Below are 12,845 nucleotides of genomic sequence, written 5' to 3'. Positions count from 1 at the left end.
CAATAGAGAGAAAGCCAATTTTACAGTGGAATGTTGTATGTTTTAAATTAGATGAACAGCAGAAGATCCTAGAAACTCTAGGAAAGATGTAAAGGTTGATGTTTTGTTGGTCTATCATACATTACTTTTAGCAGTAAGTTATAAAAAGTTACCAAAAAAACCTGCTTTCTTATTAATACAGTTCCTTATACTCATTAAATCTTTTACCTGCTCTAGATTGTGTAAAAAGTAAATCTCTGGAAGCTATTGTTTATGTATCCTGTCAGAAGTTACAGAAAGAAACACAAGTTTCAGACATTAAAGAGGGAGACAGAGGACTGTGTCTCTCTGACAGTGAGAGGTCTGCATGGAAGCACATGAAGCAAGCATGACTTCACTCTCACAGCAATCTGAAGATGATTTTGAAAGAAATAAAATAACTCACATGCAAATAGAGCTTCGTTTATCCTTAATTTTTAGTGTATTTTCCTCTCTGGAAGCCATTTATAGTGCTTTCCCTATTTCAGAGTTGTTAGGGGGCTACATGTATGTGAAAATGTAAAGCTGGCATAAAAGCTTCTGCAGCCATTGACAATCAGAACTGTGGTCATCAAGTATGAACTTGTAGAGTCAATGACTGCTTTTTTTTTCAATTCTCATAGAATCTTGAGCATTTTCCTGTACCAATGCTCCATGGTCCTGTATTTCATGTGTCACTATTTCAGACAATGTGCAAACAATTGCAGTTGTAGATAACAAAGACATTAGGATTGGAGATGCACTTGTGTAAAGGAACTTCAGCTAGGAAAGGGCTGTAAGCTCCGAACTCCTGCTGAAGTAGAAAACTACACTGGAAAAAGGGGGGTTTGCCTTTTTTTAGGAATCTTTGTCTTCCCTGTGTGCCAGCTCAACAGGGACAATGGGACCAAAAGCTATTTTCTGGCTCATTTGGTTTCTGTGATTTTTGCTGCCTGATCTTTCCAAGTGGTCTCTCATCTGAGTTCTAGTGCGCACTAGGACTGTTTTACTTTCAGCACCAGATAAGATCAAGTGAAAGCAAATCCCTCATCATTCATTATTCCTGTAAAAGGGTAGGCTTCAGCTTCATTTTGGTTAAGTCACCAAGTCTGAAAATTACACTCTATTTATTTTATTTCATAGTTGGCTACTACTTTTCCTTCTAGTTGGAACTCACTTGTAGATATTTTCATCATCCAAGGAGGCAGTAGCAGATCTAAGATAACATATTCCTTTTATTAGGAATGTGCACTGTAGATAAATGCATGTTCTTCAGAGTGTGTAGGTTTGCCTTAAGAAAAAAAAAAGGCATAAAATTAATTGAAAATTAGGTGTTTAGTATAGGCATGTGAATTTTTTACATTGTGAGAACTACGGACTCATCAAAGAAGGATGTGCTTACCAACCTCACAAGACCTAAATTTTGTCACCTTATCCTTGCTTAGAAGAAAAGTGGTTTAAAGTAAGAATGTGAAGTGTTATGAGTTCTAGCATATGTCACGGGAAAAGAAAAGGTCTCTGCAATTTACATTCTTCACAAATCAGGCATTGTTGAAATTGCTGTTTCTTTCTGTAAAAGAGTTGAAGTTCTAAATTTAATTTATTATGCTATTAGTATGAAATACATTCATGTCACCTTTCTCTTGCTTTTCAATATTTCATATCTGAAAAGGTTTTCAGTGCAAATTGCCCTGATTTTTTATGAGGTCTTGAATGGTTGTTATTATTAATACCAGATGCAGTTTAGATTTATGAAATCAATGCTATGCAGAGAGGTGGTACTTAAACAGGACCTAAAATAAGCTAGTTTTGTATTATGATGTGACTTGAATAGTAGGCATTTGGCCTTGTGGAGATTTTTTGCATGTCAACTCTCACAAATAGGAGTAATTTCTCTAGGGTTTTCCTCAAAGTCATATTTGATGTTTGATTAGCCATTCTAAGTTTTAATTTTAAGGAGGTTTGGTTTTTGGTTTGTTTTTTTTTTTTATTAGAGAAAATGAAGGCACTCAAACTCTACATAGGAGTAAAAACAATATTACATCCTTCTCTATGGAATCTTTGCTGTGGCATCACAGTAATGAATTCCATATGAGTAGCAATGAAAAGGATAAGTAACAATAAACTGAGACAGACACATATATTGGAAATGCCACTTTCACATTTTAGATATGCCTTAATTTTGCTGTGACATTTCCTCTTTTTTTTCTTTAAGCTTGCCGTCATCTCCTGCTTCTGGCAAACCCCAGTGGAAACCATCTGAAGCAGATGAATTGTCTCCCCCAAAAAGTAAATTGAACACCCAAGATGGGATTCAGATTCTTGGCAGCTTGGGAACGAGCACATCTAGTCGTGCTCGAGCTAAGATAAAAGATGAGGACTCTGATAAAATCTTGCGCCAGTTGCTGGGGAAGGAAATCTCTGAAAATGTCTGTATGCAGGAAAAGCTGACTTTAGAATTTCAGGATGCTCATGCATCCTCCAAGAACGTGAAGAAGATTTTGCCAGAGAAAAGGGAGTTGAAGTTAGCCCGACTGAGGCAGCTGATGCAGCGGTCTCTCAGCGAGTCTGATACAGATTCAGCTAATTCTGAGGACCACAAGAACACCCCTGTGAAAAGAACTGACAAACCAAGGCCTCAGCCTATAGTGGAGAGTGTTGAGAGTGCAGAGAGTTTGAACATGATGCTTAAGAAGCACACTTCCACAGCAGGACGGCGTTTTCCTTTTGGCATCAGGGTCTCTAAGTCTGTGGACGGCCACAGTCCTTCCCCTACTTCGGAGAGCAGCGATGCGGATAATGAAGCCCCATATCAGTCTGGTACCGTCCCTCAGAACCAGTTCTGTGCAGACAGCTCTCCATCTAGCACCGACAGTGCTGCTGCCCAGAAGGTTGCCACCAGCCCAAAGAGTGCTCTCAAGTCTCCATCCTCAAAGCGCAGAACCTCTCAAAATTTGAAACTTCGAGTAACTTTCGAGGAGCCTGTGGTGCAGGTGGAGCTAGCAGAATCAGAACTGAATGAGGAAAAGGATAAAGACCGGAGCAAAGGAGTCGTGCGGGCTCCAGCCAGCTCTGGGGAGCATGCAGGGGAGCAGCTGAAAAGGCCTTTTGGAGCCTTTCGGTCCATAATGGAGACACTGAGTGGCAACCAAAATAACAACAACAACTGTCAAACAGCTAACCTCATCAAAACCTCCTCAACGCTACCTTTTACCTCACTAGGAAGGAAGACAACAGAAAGCAAGGGAAATCCAGCAGTTGTCTCAAAAGGAAGAAACAAGCCAGTGAGTACACTGAAAGAAGGAGGGGCCTTTTTTTCATGTCTCATTAAGTAATGCATAAGTGTCTCATTTTCTTGTCTCATTAAGTAATGCTTCTTCCTTCTGCCTTTCTATTGCAAAACAATACACACAAATACTTTTTTGTATTTGACCTACAGAAAGCCCATCCACTTTTCAGTTTTGGAATAATTTTCCAAGGAGTGGCAGGTATTGCTTATGTATAGAGTCTATGCTCTTAGGGCACATGATTCCCATATTCTGTGTTGAAAGCTTTCCACAGAGATGTGATTCACATGGAAATGATGTTTGATGCTTCAGTGAGTGACAAAACATACAATGAGAATGGCAGTCTTGAAACCATGCATTTTCTTAGGAGTAAATAATGAAGGACTAGCCCTGTCCTGTAAAGACTGATGAGGCCAACCAAATAAGAAAAATAACAGAAAATATTGCAGAAATGGTCCTTCATGCTTCTGTGGGAGCTACAGCCAACCCTAGGTGTTGAAGCTGTCGGCAGCAAGTCTTCCTTGGCCACCTTCTTCTCATAGCACAGAGTGTTCTTGTGTCAGAACATATGGTTGGCCTGTCAGAAAATATACTGGTTCAGATCTTTCCCTCTCTACAGCGAACAGAGTGCCTTTTCTGGGAACCTAAAGGAAAGAGGGATGTGTGCACTTTAAAGACTGGTCCACTAGTTTAAAAGATAGGAGAAAATACTTGGAGCAAATGCATCTTTCAAGGTTTTAGGTCATAGGTTGAACTCGATGATCTCAAAGATCTTTTCCAGCCTAGTTACTTCTGTGATTCTGTGATTTTGTACTGAATAGAAGAGACAGATGTAGGAAATACTGTGGGTGCAGTATGTTTTTGGAGTGCAGTGCAAGCATCCGGAGATACAATAGAGATGAGTGAGAGGGAATTGTAGATGACTTAATCCACTGTGGAAGACAAGCAGGGAGGGAAGCAGTAGATAGAAAGACATCAGGCGAAACAATAATTTCAAAATAAAAAAATACATAAAGCAGGCTAATAGGAGGAGGGGCAGTAGTGAATTATATACTGTAAAATGTATGGCAAGTTAATGGGGGAAAAATGCAGGGAAATCTTAGGCAAAGAGGAGGCAAAAGAAAGAATGGAAAGAGAGAAGTGGGAAATAGTGAATAGTCCATATTAGTGGGTGCTATTAGACCATTCATAGCTATTGCTATTGCAAACTGAAATGAAATTAAATGAAACTGAATGAAAAATTCAAAGGAGACCTAAAGGGCTTAATAGAAGTGGGGCTGCATTTCTTAGTCTACTTAGAATCACAGTATGAACTACTGATTTGAGTCTTTAAAGACATCCACTATCTCGTTGAACAGCCAGTTTAACAAAGTAGTTTTACAACACAATGCCTTTTTTTAATGGGTGATTCAGATTTCATAGTGACAGGAGAAAAGACAGTCTGTTTTCAAAGATGTTCTGATAGGTTGCAGGTCTATGAGCATTTTTTGTAGTTCCCTAAGAAATTTGAAGGATTGTATGAGGTAATTGTAACAGTATTGATGCTTGCAATATAAAATGCTTGTTCTGTGAAGAGAGCATGTTTGCATGTTACTGCTGCCAGCATCAGAACTGTGGAAAGAATAAATTTTCATACCAACCCAAAGAGCCACAGCACATATCTCAAAGAGGTAACAGATTCAGGTGCAAAAAAAAATCTGTTAAATTGTTACTGTGGCTATCTGACTGCATGTTTTAGTTGATTTCCATGTTATGCATGTGGGAAGCTCTGTGCATGCTCTTAATTGTTATGATGTTATACTTCTTTAGGATCCTTACTTCAGCTACACCAGTCTTTCTTCTAGCACGTTGAATGAAGAGCTGGGTAATTATGCTTGGTATGTGCTTTTGCGTGGTAATGTTTAGCATCTCTGTTGCCTTCTTTTCTCAAATTGTATGTGTTTTTTAACATTGTAAGTGAAGCACTCAACTGATTGATTCACAAGAGAGGAAGTAGACGAACATATAAATTCCTAGAAAAGCAAAAATTTATGATGGATTTCTGCTGATGTCACCATTGAACTGGCTACAGGATTTCAGTTCCAAGCAAGTACAGAAAGTATTCATGCTCATAAATCCAGCAGGGTATATAGCAGACTTTGGCTGAGTATTCCACCTCTGTTGAATAAAAGTCAAGTACCAGATGAGAATGGAAATTAAATTTCCCCTCGTGAGAAGAGCAAAAAGACCACAGTTCATCTCTAAAGAGAATACAGAGAACATGAAGCAGAATGCTTTACTGTAAGAATAAGTGCTCTTCTATTTTCACACATTTTCCTTACTTTCCCTTAGACTTTGAAGTTAAATCTGTTTTTTTAACTCTTTTTAATATCAGATTAACTCTGACTGTATTCAAACTCCTTAATTTAGTTCCGTTCCCTCAAGATTATTCGGGCAGATAGAAACCAGTCCCTCAATTACATAAAGATATGTTGGAAGAAACAACACTTGATAAAATGTTTATTTTATAAGCAAATGCTCTCTAAAAATGACCTGTCATTTTCACTTAACTCTTAACACTCAAAAATTCCTTTTTTCTTTTTCTGTTAAACTGAGATGTAAAGTTAGTTTGATATTAGTTATTCTGCAGTTCAAGACCCTAAGTTTCCTAACTTTCAAGTTAGTGTTTTCTAAATATCTAATACATGGAGGAAGGGGGGTCCATTCTCTAGTTTTCTATTGCCAGGACTTCCCATACTTAAAAACTCAGTTTCTGTAATGGAAATGTGAGTCTTGTTCAGAAGCCACTGGCACAGTGTATATGAAACCAGAAACTGTAAGATTTCCAAGAGGTTTCATTCTCTCCTGAAAACAAAGAGGGAAACTTTTGTGCAGAAAACTGGATAACAGCAGTCTGAGGGAGCATCAATGTGAAGCTTCCAGCCAAAACATCCAGCTGCTTGTAGAGGAATACAAAGTTATTAATCTCATTCTTATGTTAGAGCCATCTCCTAGGTGTAGGCAGTTGTTGTAATTTGTCACTTTCCTTGTGTACTGCTCTTGTGAGAATGGCAATGTGGCATTTTCCCAGAAATGAGAGACAGGGAATGTCTGGCTGCCACTGCAGGGCTGTAGAGTCACTTGCTGGGAGGGTGATGGTTGGGCACGAACTCCTGGCTATTGCTCCAGGCACTGCTGGTCCAGGCAGCATGTCCTAAAGCCCCCGTTACCACAGACACTTGGAGAACCAGGGAGTGGGAAGCAGGGAGCAGAATGCACGACTGGCACAGCCTGAGGAGGCGTTACAGTGCCCAGAAATCAGGAGGTGGGCAAACTGTGTGCCCAAGTCTGTGGCATGAGATTTCCAAACATCACAAAAGAATGGGAGTTGTATTTGCCTTTTCAGAAATCGGAACACAGACTGAAGGTTCTCAGAACTTCTAAATTAACCTTTGTAATGACCTATAGCATATGTTGTGATTTTTGAATAGCAAAATGGGTGCCTGTCATATGTCAGCTACATGATGCCCAGTAGTTGTGACATTTAAATCTTAAAAAAAATCACCATTTTATGCATTACAACCTCCTGGACACTATTTGAATTTTCCCTGGATAGTCTGGGCACACTACATAATTATCATTTCAGAACTATTTTGAAAAAAATAAAGAACTTTTTTTGAAAACAGGACAGTCTTTGGTGGTTAAAAACTTTACAGATTTTTACATTGGGAAGTTATATTTCTAAACACTGTCCCAAGCCCATTGTGACACTGCACCCTTATAATAGGGGATTTCATTAGCATTTTCTGAAATCTGAAGTTATTATACAAAGTCTGCTTTCAGTGAGATTGCATTCCTGCCATCTAGTTTCCAGCACTTTTTCTTCAGCTTCTGTTCTTTTGATTTGTTTTTTTATTTTTGTTTTCATTCAAAATACCCCAAAGTACATTAAGGGCTTGTAGTTTACTTTTTCAAGTTGGTCACAGCTTAATAGTAGAAGACTGTGCTAAATTTTTAGTGGCCTATTTAAATTTGGCACACCCTATTTTTCTTAAAGTCTTGGAGGAAATTTTGAATGTGCAAGATGGTTTGGAATATTTTTTCCTCTTTTGGAAGGATTATTTTTGCGTATTACAACTCCAAGCAAATATTTGTAGTCTTTTTCCATCTTACCTGTATGCCAATGAACAGTTCCTTCCCACACTTTGAGTCAACTGAGATCTGCATTACATTAAAATAAACAGTAAGTCACCATATCAATATAAAACCCTGTACAGAGGTACAGCTATGAACAGCAAAAATTGCTTCCTACATGGGGGCACTCAGCAGAATCCATCATCATGTCTGTCAGATAGTAAAATGGGCATGCTTCTAAAACAGCAAGTGGGTCTAACCTAATACATATCCCACTGCTAGGCCTAATATGGATAAATTACAACTTCAAATATATTCTCCAGGAAAAGAATGCTTATCTCTGTGTCCAACAAAATAGTAACCATTAACTAATTACTAACCAGTAGCTAGTAACTATACTAGAAGAGTGTAACATGAATGTGAAAGTAACTTTGTCACAGAAGATTTACATTTGTTCTCTGGTGATCTGTTGTGATCATGTGTCACTGCTTGTTGCATGAGAGGATGTATTAGTGGCGATACAGGCACTAGAATCTGTTAGAAATTTAATTAGAAATTTGGTTACTAATTAGCAATATTAGTTATACATTTTTTCCAGTTGTAAAAAGCATATCTGTTCAGTATTGTCGCCTAGAGACATCTGCATTAGCCAAAAATTTTCTTTGAGGTCACACTGCAACTGTAGAGCTGCCAAAGGGCTCTTTGGTGTGCCTAGTGAGCCTCTACATGGGGAACTCACCCACAGGGTCTTTCAACCCTGCAAGCCTGGGCCAATGCAGCAGGTTAGTCTTAGCATTATAAAGCATCCTTCAGTAAAGGTACACAAGTAATGCTATGATAACAGCAATGCACCTGAAATGCCAACATGTAGGTATGGCAAAGAGTTAAGCTCCTCTTTTATCTCGTCAGACTCAGTTCTGCAAAATCTGTCTGGTCTGGCTCAATTCTGTGCCTTTTGATCTTGCCTTGGGTATGTGACAGCTGTAATTTAGATGAATAAAGAGGGGTTTAAAATAGAATGATCCCTCATGCGTTTCTTATTAGGACCCAAAACCATGAGTTCAGCTTCTTAAACCCTGAAGTAACCACCAGGTTAACTAACCATCCTAAGTGTAAGTTTATTGGGAATATTGATTCTTTGTGATGGTTGTAGATTGAAATAAAGCTATTCTAGCTTACAAGAGTCAGGCTTATGAGTTAAAGGCAAACTCCTTCATGCACACTCTTGGTCTCACTCTAGTGTCTGTCCTTTGCTGCAGCAAACCAGCTAGTCTTGGTTGTATTGTAGGAGTTTCGCTCTTCAGTACTAATAACTAAAAGTGAGGGTCTTAACAGGTTTGAAAATTGCTGTGGATTAGATGCTTAGTGAACAATCAGTTAGAAGGATTAATTGATGAGAAGGTGAACATATTGGGAATTCAGAGCAAGAGCATATGAAAGGAAGTGAAGAAAATGAGTGCTACAGATATGTTGTGCTTAATTTTTCTACTCTTATTGGCAAGCTTCATTCAAATCTCCTACACAATAGATAGAGAGGTTCATTTCTCTCTGATGATTATTAACAGTGATAAGATAATTCTATTTCAGGCAGATCAGAAACCAATAGGATATGTCTAATGTTGATTGTGGTGGATCCTTCTGTCACTGTGATACCATCCTCTAAAATACAAGGAATTTTTTTTTATATTCTTCGCATTATTACCAGAACATGACAACAGCACACTAGTTAGTGCTGTGACTTAAAAAGCTTCTCATCATCCCATTGGTTTTCAGGTTTGATTTCAGAATGAAGTTATAACTCAGAAAAAATCCACAATGTTTAGCATGTGTCTAGAAAATGAGCACAGACAGAAAGATTAATTCAGATTTGAATACATACAAGTGGAACAAAACAGGGTAAATAAACACACTGCCAACACCTTTATATTTTTAATGTTACCACTGAGTAATTTTCTCCGTTTTTTTCTCCAGGCATGATGACATCAACTGGAAAATCCAGAAATCTGACAGTCAAAAGAGTATTGAAGAGCCAGAGCTGCAGGAATTCTTCCTCTAAAACATGTCATGATGTCTCACTTTGTTTGAAATACCTGAAATATAGCCTTTTGAAACACTTTTATGAGACATACCCCTCACCAGCAAAACAGCAGCTGTTAGGATGCCTTAATTTGTATCAGTTATACCATATACAAATCTTTTTTATTATATATGTGTATATGTAACTTGTTTGTAAGCTGTGCTGTGTAAAGGCATGGGTGAGCAGAAGTAACAATTTGAAAATTGTTATGACACTTGCAACCTCCAAAATGTTTGTTAGGCCACGGAACATGTTTTGTACTTTGTGTCTTGCATAGATATATTGTCATATATCTTTATTTCCCTTTGTCAACAGCATATACTGTCAAAGTTTCATCCAGGACTCTGCCTGAGCAGCTCCTCAGTGAGATCAAGGCAAAAGCATTGATTTTTCTTTTTAGTATGTTTTGTCTGTTGCTATTTCTATTTTTTGTAAAAAGGAAATAAAGACGGTGTTAATAGGATACACTGCGTGCAGATATTCCTGTAATTCATTTCCTCTTTTGAGCGGTAAGGTTTTTTTGTTCTTTTTGATGTTCATTTGATAATTAGACAACATCCAGTTTCTGGATTCAGTCAATTAGTTGTGTCAAAAGTTGCTTTAATATTTAGTAGTCTTTTATCAGCTTTAAAACATGTAGAAATAAAAAAAAAAGTGTAAATGCAGTTTTAAGTTACCGATTACTGCTACTTGCCAAGCACTGGCAGTGTGCTCAGCTTTGCTGAAGTTACTGCATAATCTGCTGAAACTCTCATCCACATTTCTCAAAGCTGTCATGATCCCTTTATTGAATGTTCTTTTAACTTTTCAGAGAAAATGAATTAATTCACTTTATTTCTGGTAAACTATGAGTACATTCTTCAAATGCATCCTACAGCACAACATCCAAAACCTGACTGCTAGGCAATCTTTCCTTGTCACATTTATTTATAGCAAATATGTGTGTATACATTTGCTTTATTTTGTTTTGATTATGTTGATTTATTTCCATTTGAAGACTGCTACAATTTTCTGAGAAAGATTCAAAGTCATGAGGGTTTGTTTTGCTGACTGTTCTAATATAACACAGGGAAGTCCAAAAAAGTTTGCCAAGGAAATTTTTTCTTTGTCACAAAGACAGTCATAGAATCATGAAGTGGTTTGGGCTGGACAGGACTTTTATAGATCATTGAGCTCCAATCTCCCAGTAGTGGGCAGGGACATAAAAATTATGATCTTGTGATAATTAAATTCCTGCAAATGCAGAACTAGTAACTAAAAAAATGTGGGCATGTGAGGATTTTGATTAAGTACAATGCAGTTGATTTCTGTGCAGTTTCTCTTGCCTTTTTTTGGTGTTTTTCTTGACTATTGGGCTTCATTTATGGTCAGTGAGGAGAGAAAAACTTCCTGATTAGGATTCATTCTGCCTATTAGATATGTCGTATTTGCCCGGAGAATTAGCTAATCCCTTCCTACTTACTACAGGGGAGCTGCGATAGTAAAGCTATAGGAATAATATTGGATGCCTTTAATTAGGTGTGATAAATGTCTTTTTTTGTGTCAGTCTCAGGGCAATGTCACATTTGGCCACACAGCTTGCATGGGCCAGGATGCCTGAATGCCCCAGGCACCTTGGGTAAGCACAGAATACTACTGGATAAATACAGGAAATACAGGGCCTGAGACATCAGGAAAACAAACAAACAAACCCCAAACAAACAAACCCCCCCCAAACATAACCAAAACAAACAAAAAAACCACACTACACACAAAAAAACCCACCCCAAAGCCCACACAATATTAAAAAATAAAAGCCTGTACTTGCAGAAATGAAACTCGGAAATTCTTTCCACAGTTCTTATCTGCCACTTGGCAGCACTCTGATTTTTTAGCTAAAGTGATAAACCTCGCACGCTAGCTGACCTGTTTAAAGAAACAACCAAACCTCCAAAAATATCTGTGTGTCAGGAACAGCAATACCTCTAACTGGGCCTCCTGTCATCTGTGTGCGTATGAAAAATCTGAAAGCAGAATAAGAAGAGACATATGTGCTACAATTGCCAGAGAGGTGAAAGAGAGTTAAAAAGGAGAAATTCTGTGTCTGGTAGAGGGGCTTAAAACAAACTGGCAATGTGCATTTTTGAGAATGTGAAGAGAGCTGACCGTGTTCATGTGAATGGCAGAAGCAGCAGTCCTGCTGAATGATCTTGACTGACTGGAGATGTGTGAAGTCTGCCACAGTCTGTTGTTCCTAGCTGAAGCAGGGGATAAAACTGAATTTCAGTGAAAGGATTTGAAGCAGATCAAGATGTAAATATTGTCAAATCCTGGAAATAAGAAACTGCTTACTCTAGAGTCTTGAGGATTTAAAAGTTATCTGCTCTCTGCAATGTAGCAATTTACAAAGTGTATTCTTATACAGCATGTGGAGAATCTGCTGTATAATGCAAGTATGCTAGGGCAATGCAGATTGCTACAAGAGATAATATGATGCCAGGAGCTGTTTGGGATGTGTGGTTAAAGAAATCCATGGCTCCTGAGCACATTGCAACAGAAAGATATTTTGGGGCAAGCTGGTGCAGAAGAGAGGCCAGCTTGATGTAAGCATGAAAAGTAGTGTCTGGAAGGCTTAAGGTGAACTTGTGTTGTATAAACTGCTGATTTTATTGTTCCTTATTTGTAGTCTCTTTCCTACCCAGGGCCCCAAAGCCTGCACATGGTACATCTGATGTCATGCCTTATAGAGAAATGCTTATTCTGTGATCTTCAACTGGCTGATGCCTGTGTGCTTTGTGTATTTGTATCCTTAGTAGCTATAAAACCTAGGTGCTGTTACTTCTCCTGTTTAGTTTATAATCCTCTAAGCATATCCCTTCTGGCATGAGTCTAAGTCAGGCTTCTGTCAGCAGAGCATAAGCATTTCCTAGAGGCAGAAGAGATGATCAGGGAATTTCCATCAAACATCTTCAGAAAATATCACCTATCCAAAGCTTTTAGCAGGAACATAAACCCCCTTATGATTACAACTCTTACATAAAAGATCCTCCTCCACCCACTCAGAAGTTTTTGAACCAAGAAGTCAGTGATTTGCTAATGAACCAATGTGTGTCCTAGTAAAACTGTACCTGTGGACACCACAGATACAAAGAATAACTTCACCCAGAAGATGTCAAAATAAACCTCCTGGTGCTTATCCTGCAGTTCTGTACCAAAGGTGATAAACAGAGTGCCAGAGAGCTGTAGTGAATTCCCAATTTCAGGTAATCTCTGACTCTTTTTTTGAAAAATGAACATAATTTGCTAAGAGCCTTGTGATTTTTTCATGGTTGACTGATTTCTTTGGTTCTGGTATTTGAGACAAGCAGCATATGGACACACACGCAGCATCA

At 38.3% G+C, this 12,845-nt stretch overlaps 1 protein-coding gene across 5 annotated transcripts in view; it reads left to right on the top strand.

Moving 5' to 3' along the window:
• SNCAIP (synuclein alpha interacting protein) overlaps positions 1-9,937 on the top strand; it is an 88,182-nt gene extending 78,245 nt beyond the window's left edge. For 4 of the 5 annotated variants that reach the window (XM_036403270.2, XM_036403274.2, XM_036403272.2 and 1 more), the window contains 3 exons: positions 2,213-3,281; positions 5,094-5,161; positions 9,369-9,937. In XM_036403270.2, coding sequence (XP_036259163.1) covers positions 2,213-3,281; positions 5,094-5,161; positions 9,369-9,453 — 1,222 coding nt within the window. In that variant the 3' untranslated portion in view covers positions 9,454-9,937. The remainder of the gene's footprint in view (positions 1-2,212; positions 3,282-5,093; positions 5,162-9,368) is intronic. The other variant, XM_036403275.2, reaches the window with a different exon arrangement.
• Positions 9,938-12,845: the final 2,908 nt, after the last annotated feature.

This window comes from Molothrus ater, chromosome Z (assembly GCF_012460135.2).
Source record: "Molothrus ater isolate BHLD 08-10-18 breed brown headed cowbird chromosome Z, BPBGC_Mater_1.1, whole genome shotgun sequence".
Taxonomy (NCBI): domain Eukaryota; kingdom Metazoa; phylum Chordata; class Aves; order Passeriformes; family Icteridae; genus Molothrus; species Molothrus ater.
The sequence above is the reverse complement of the archived record's forward strand: the minus strand, read 5'-3'. Positions and strand labels throughout refer to the sequence as shown.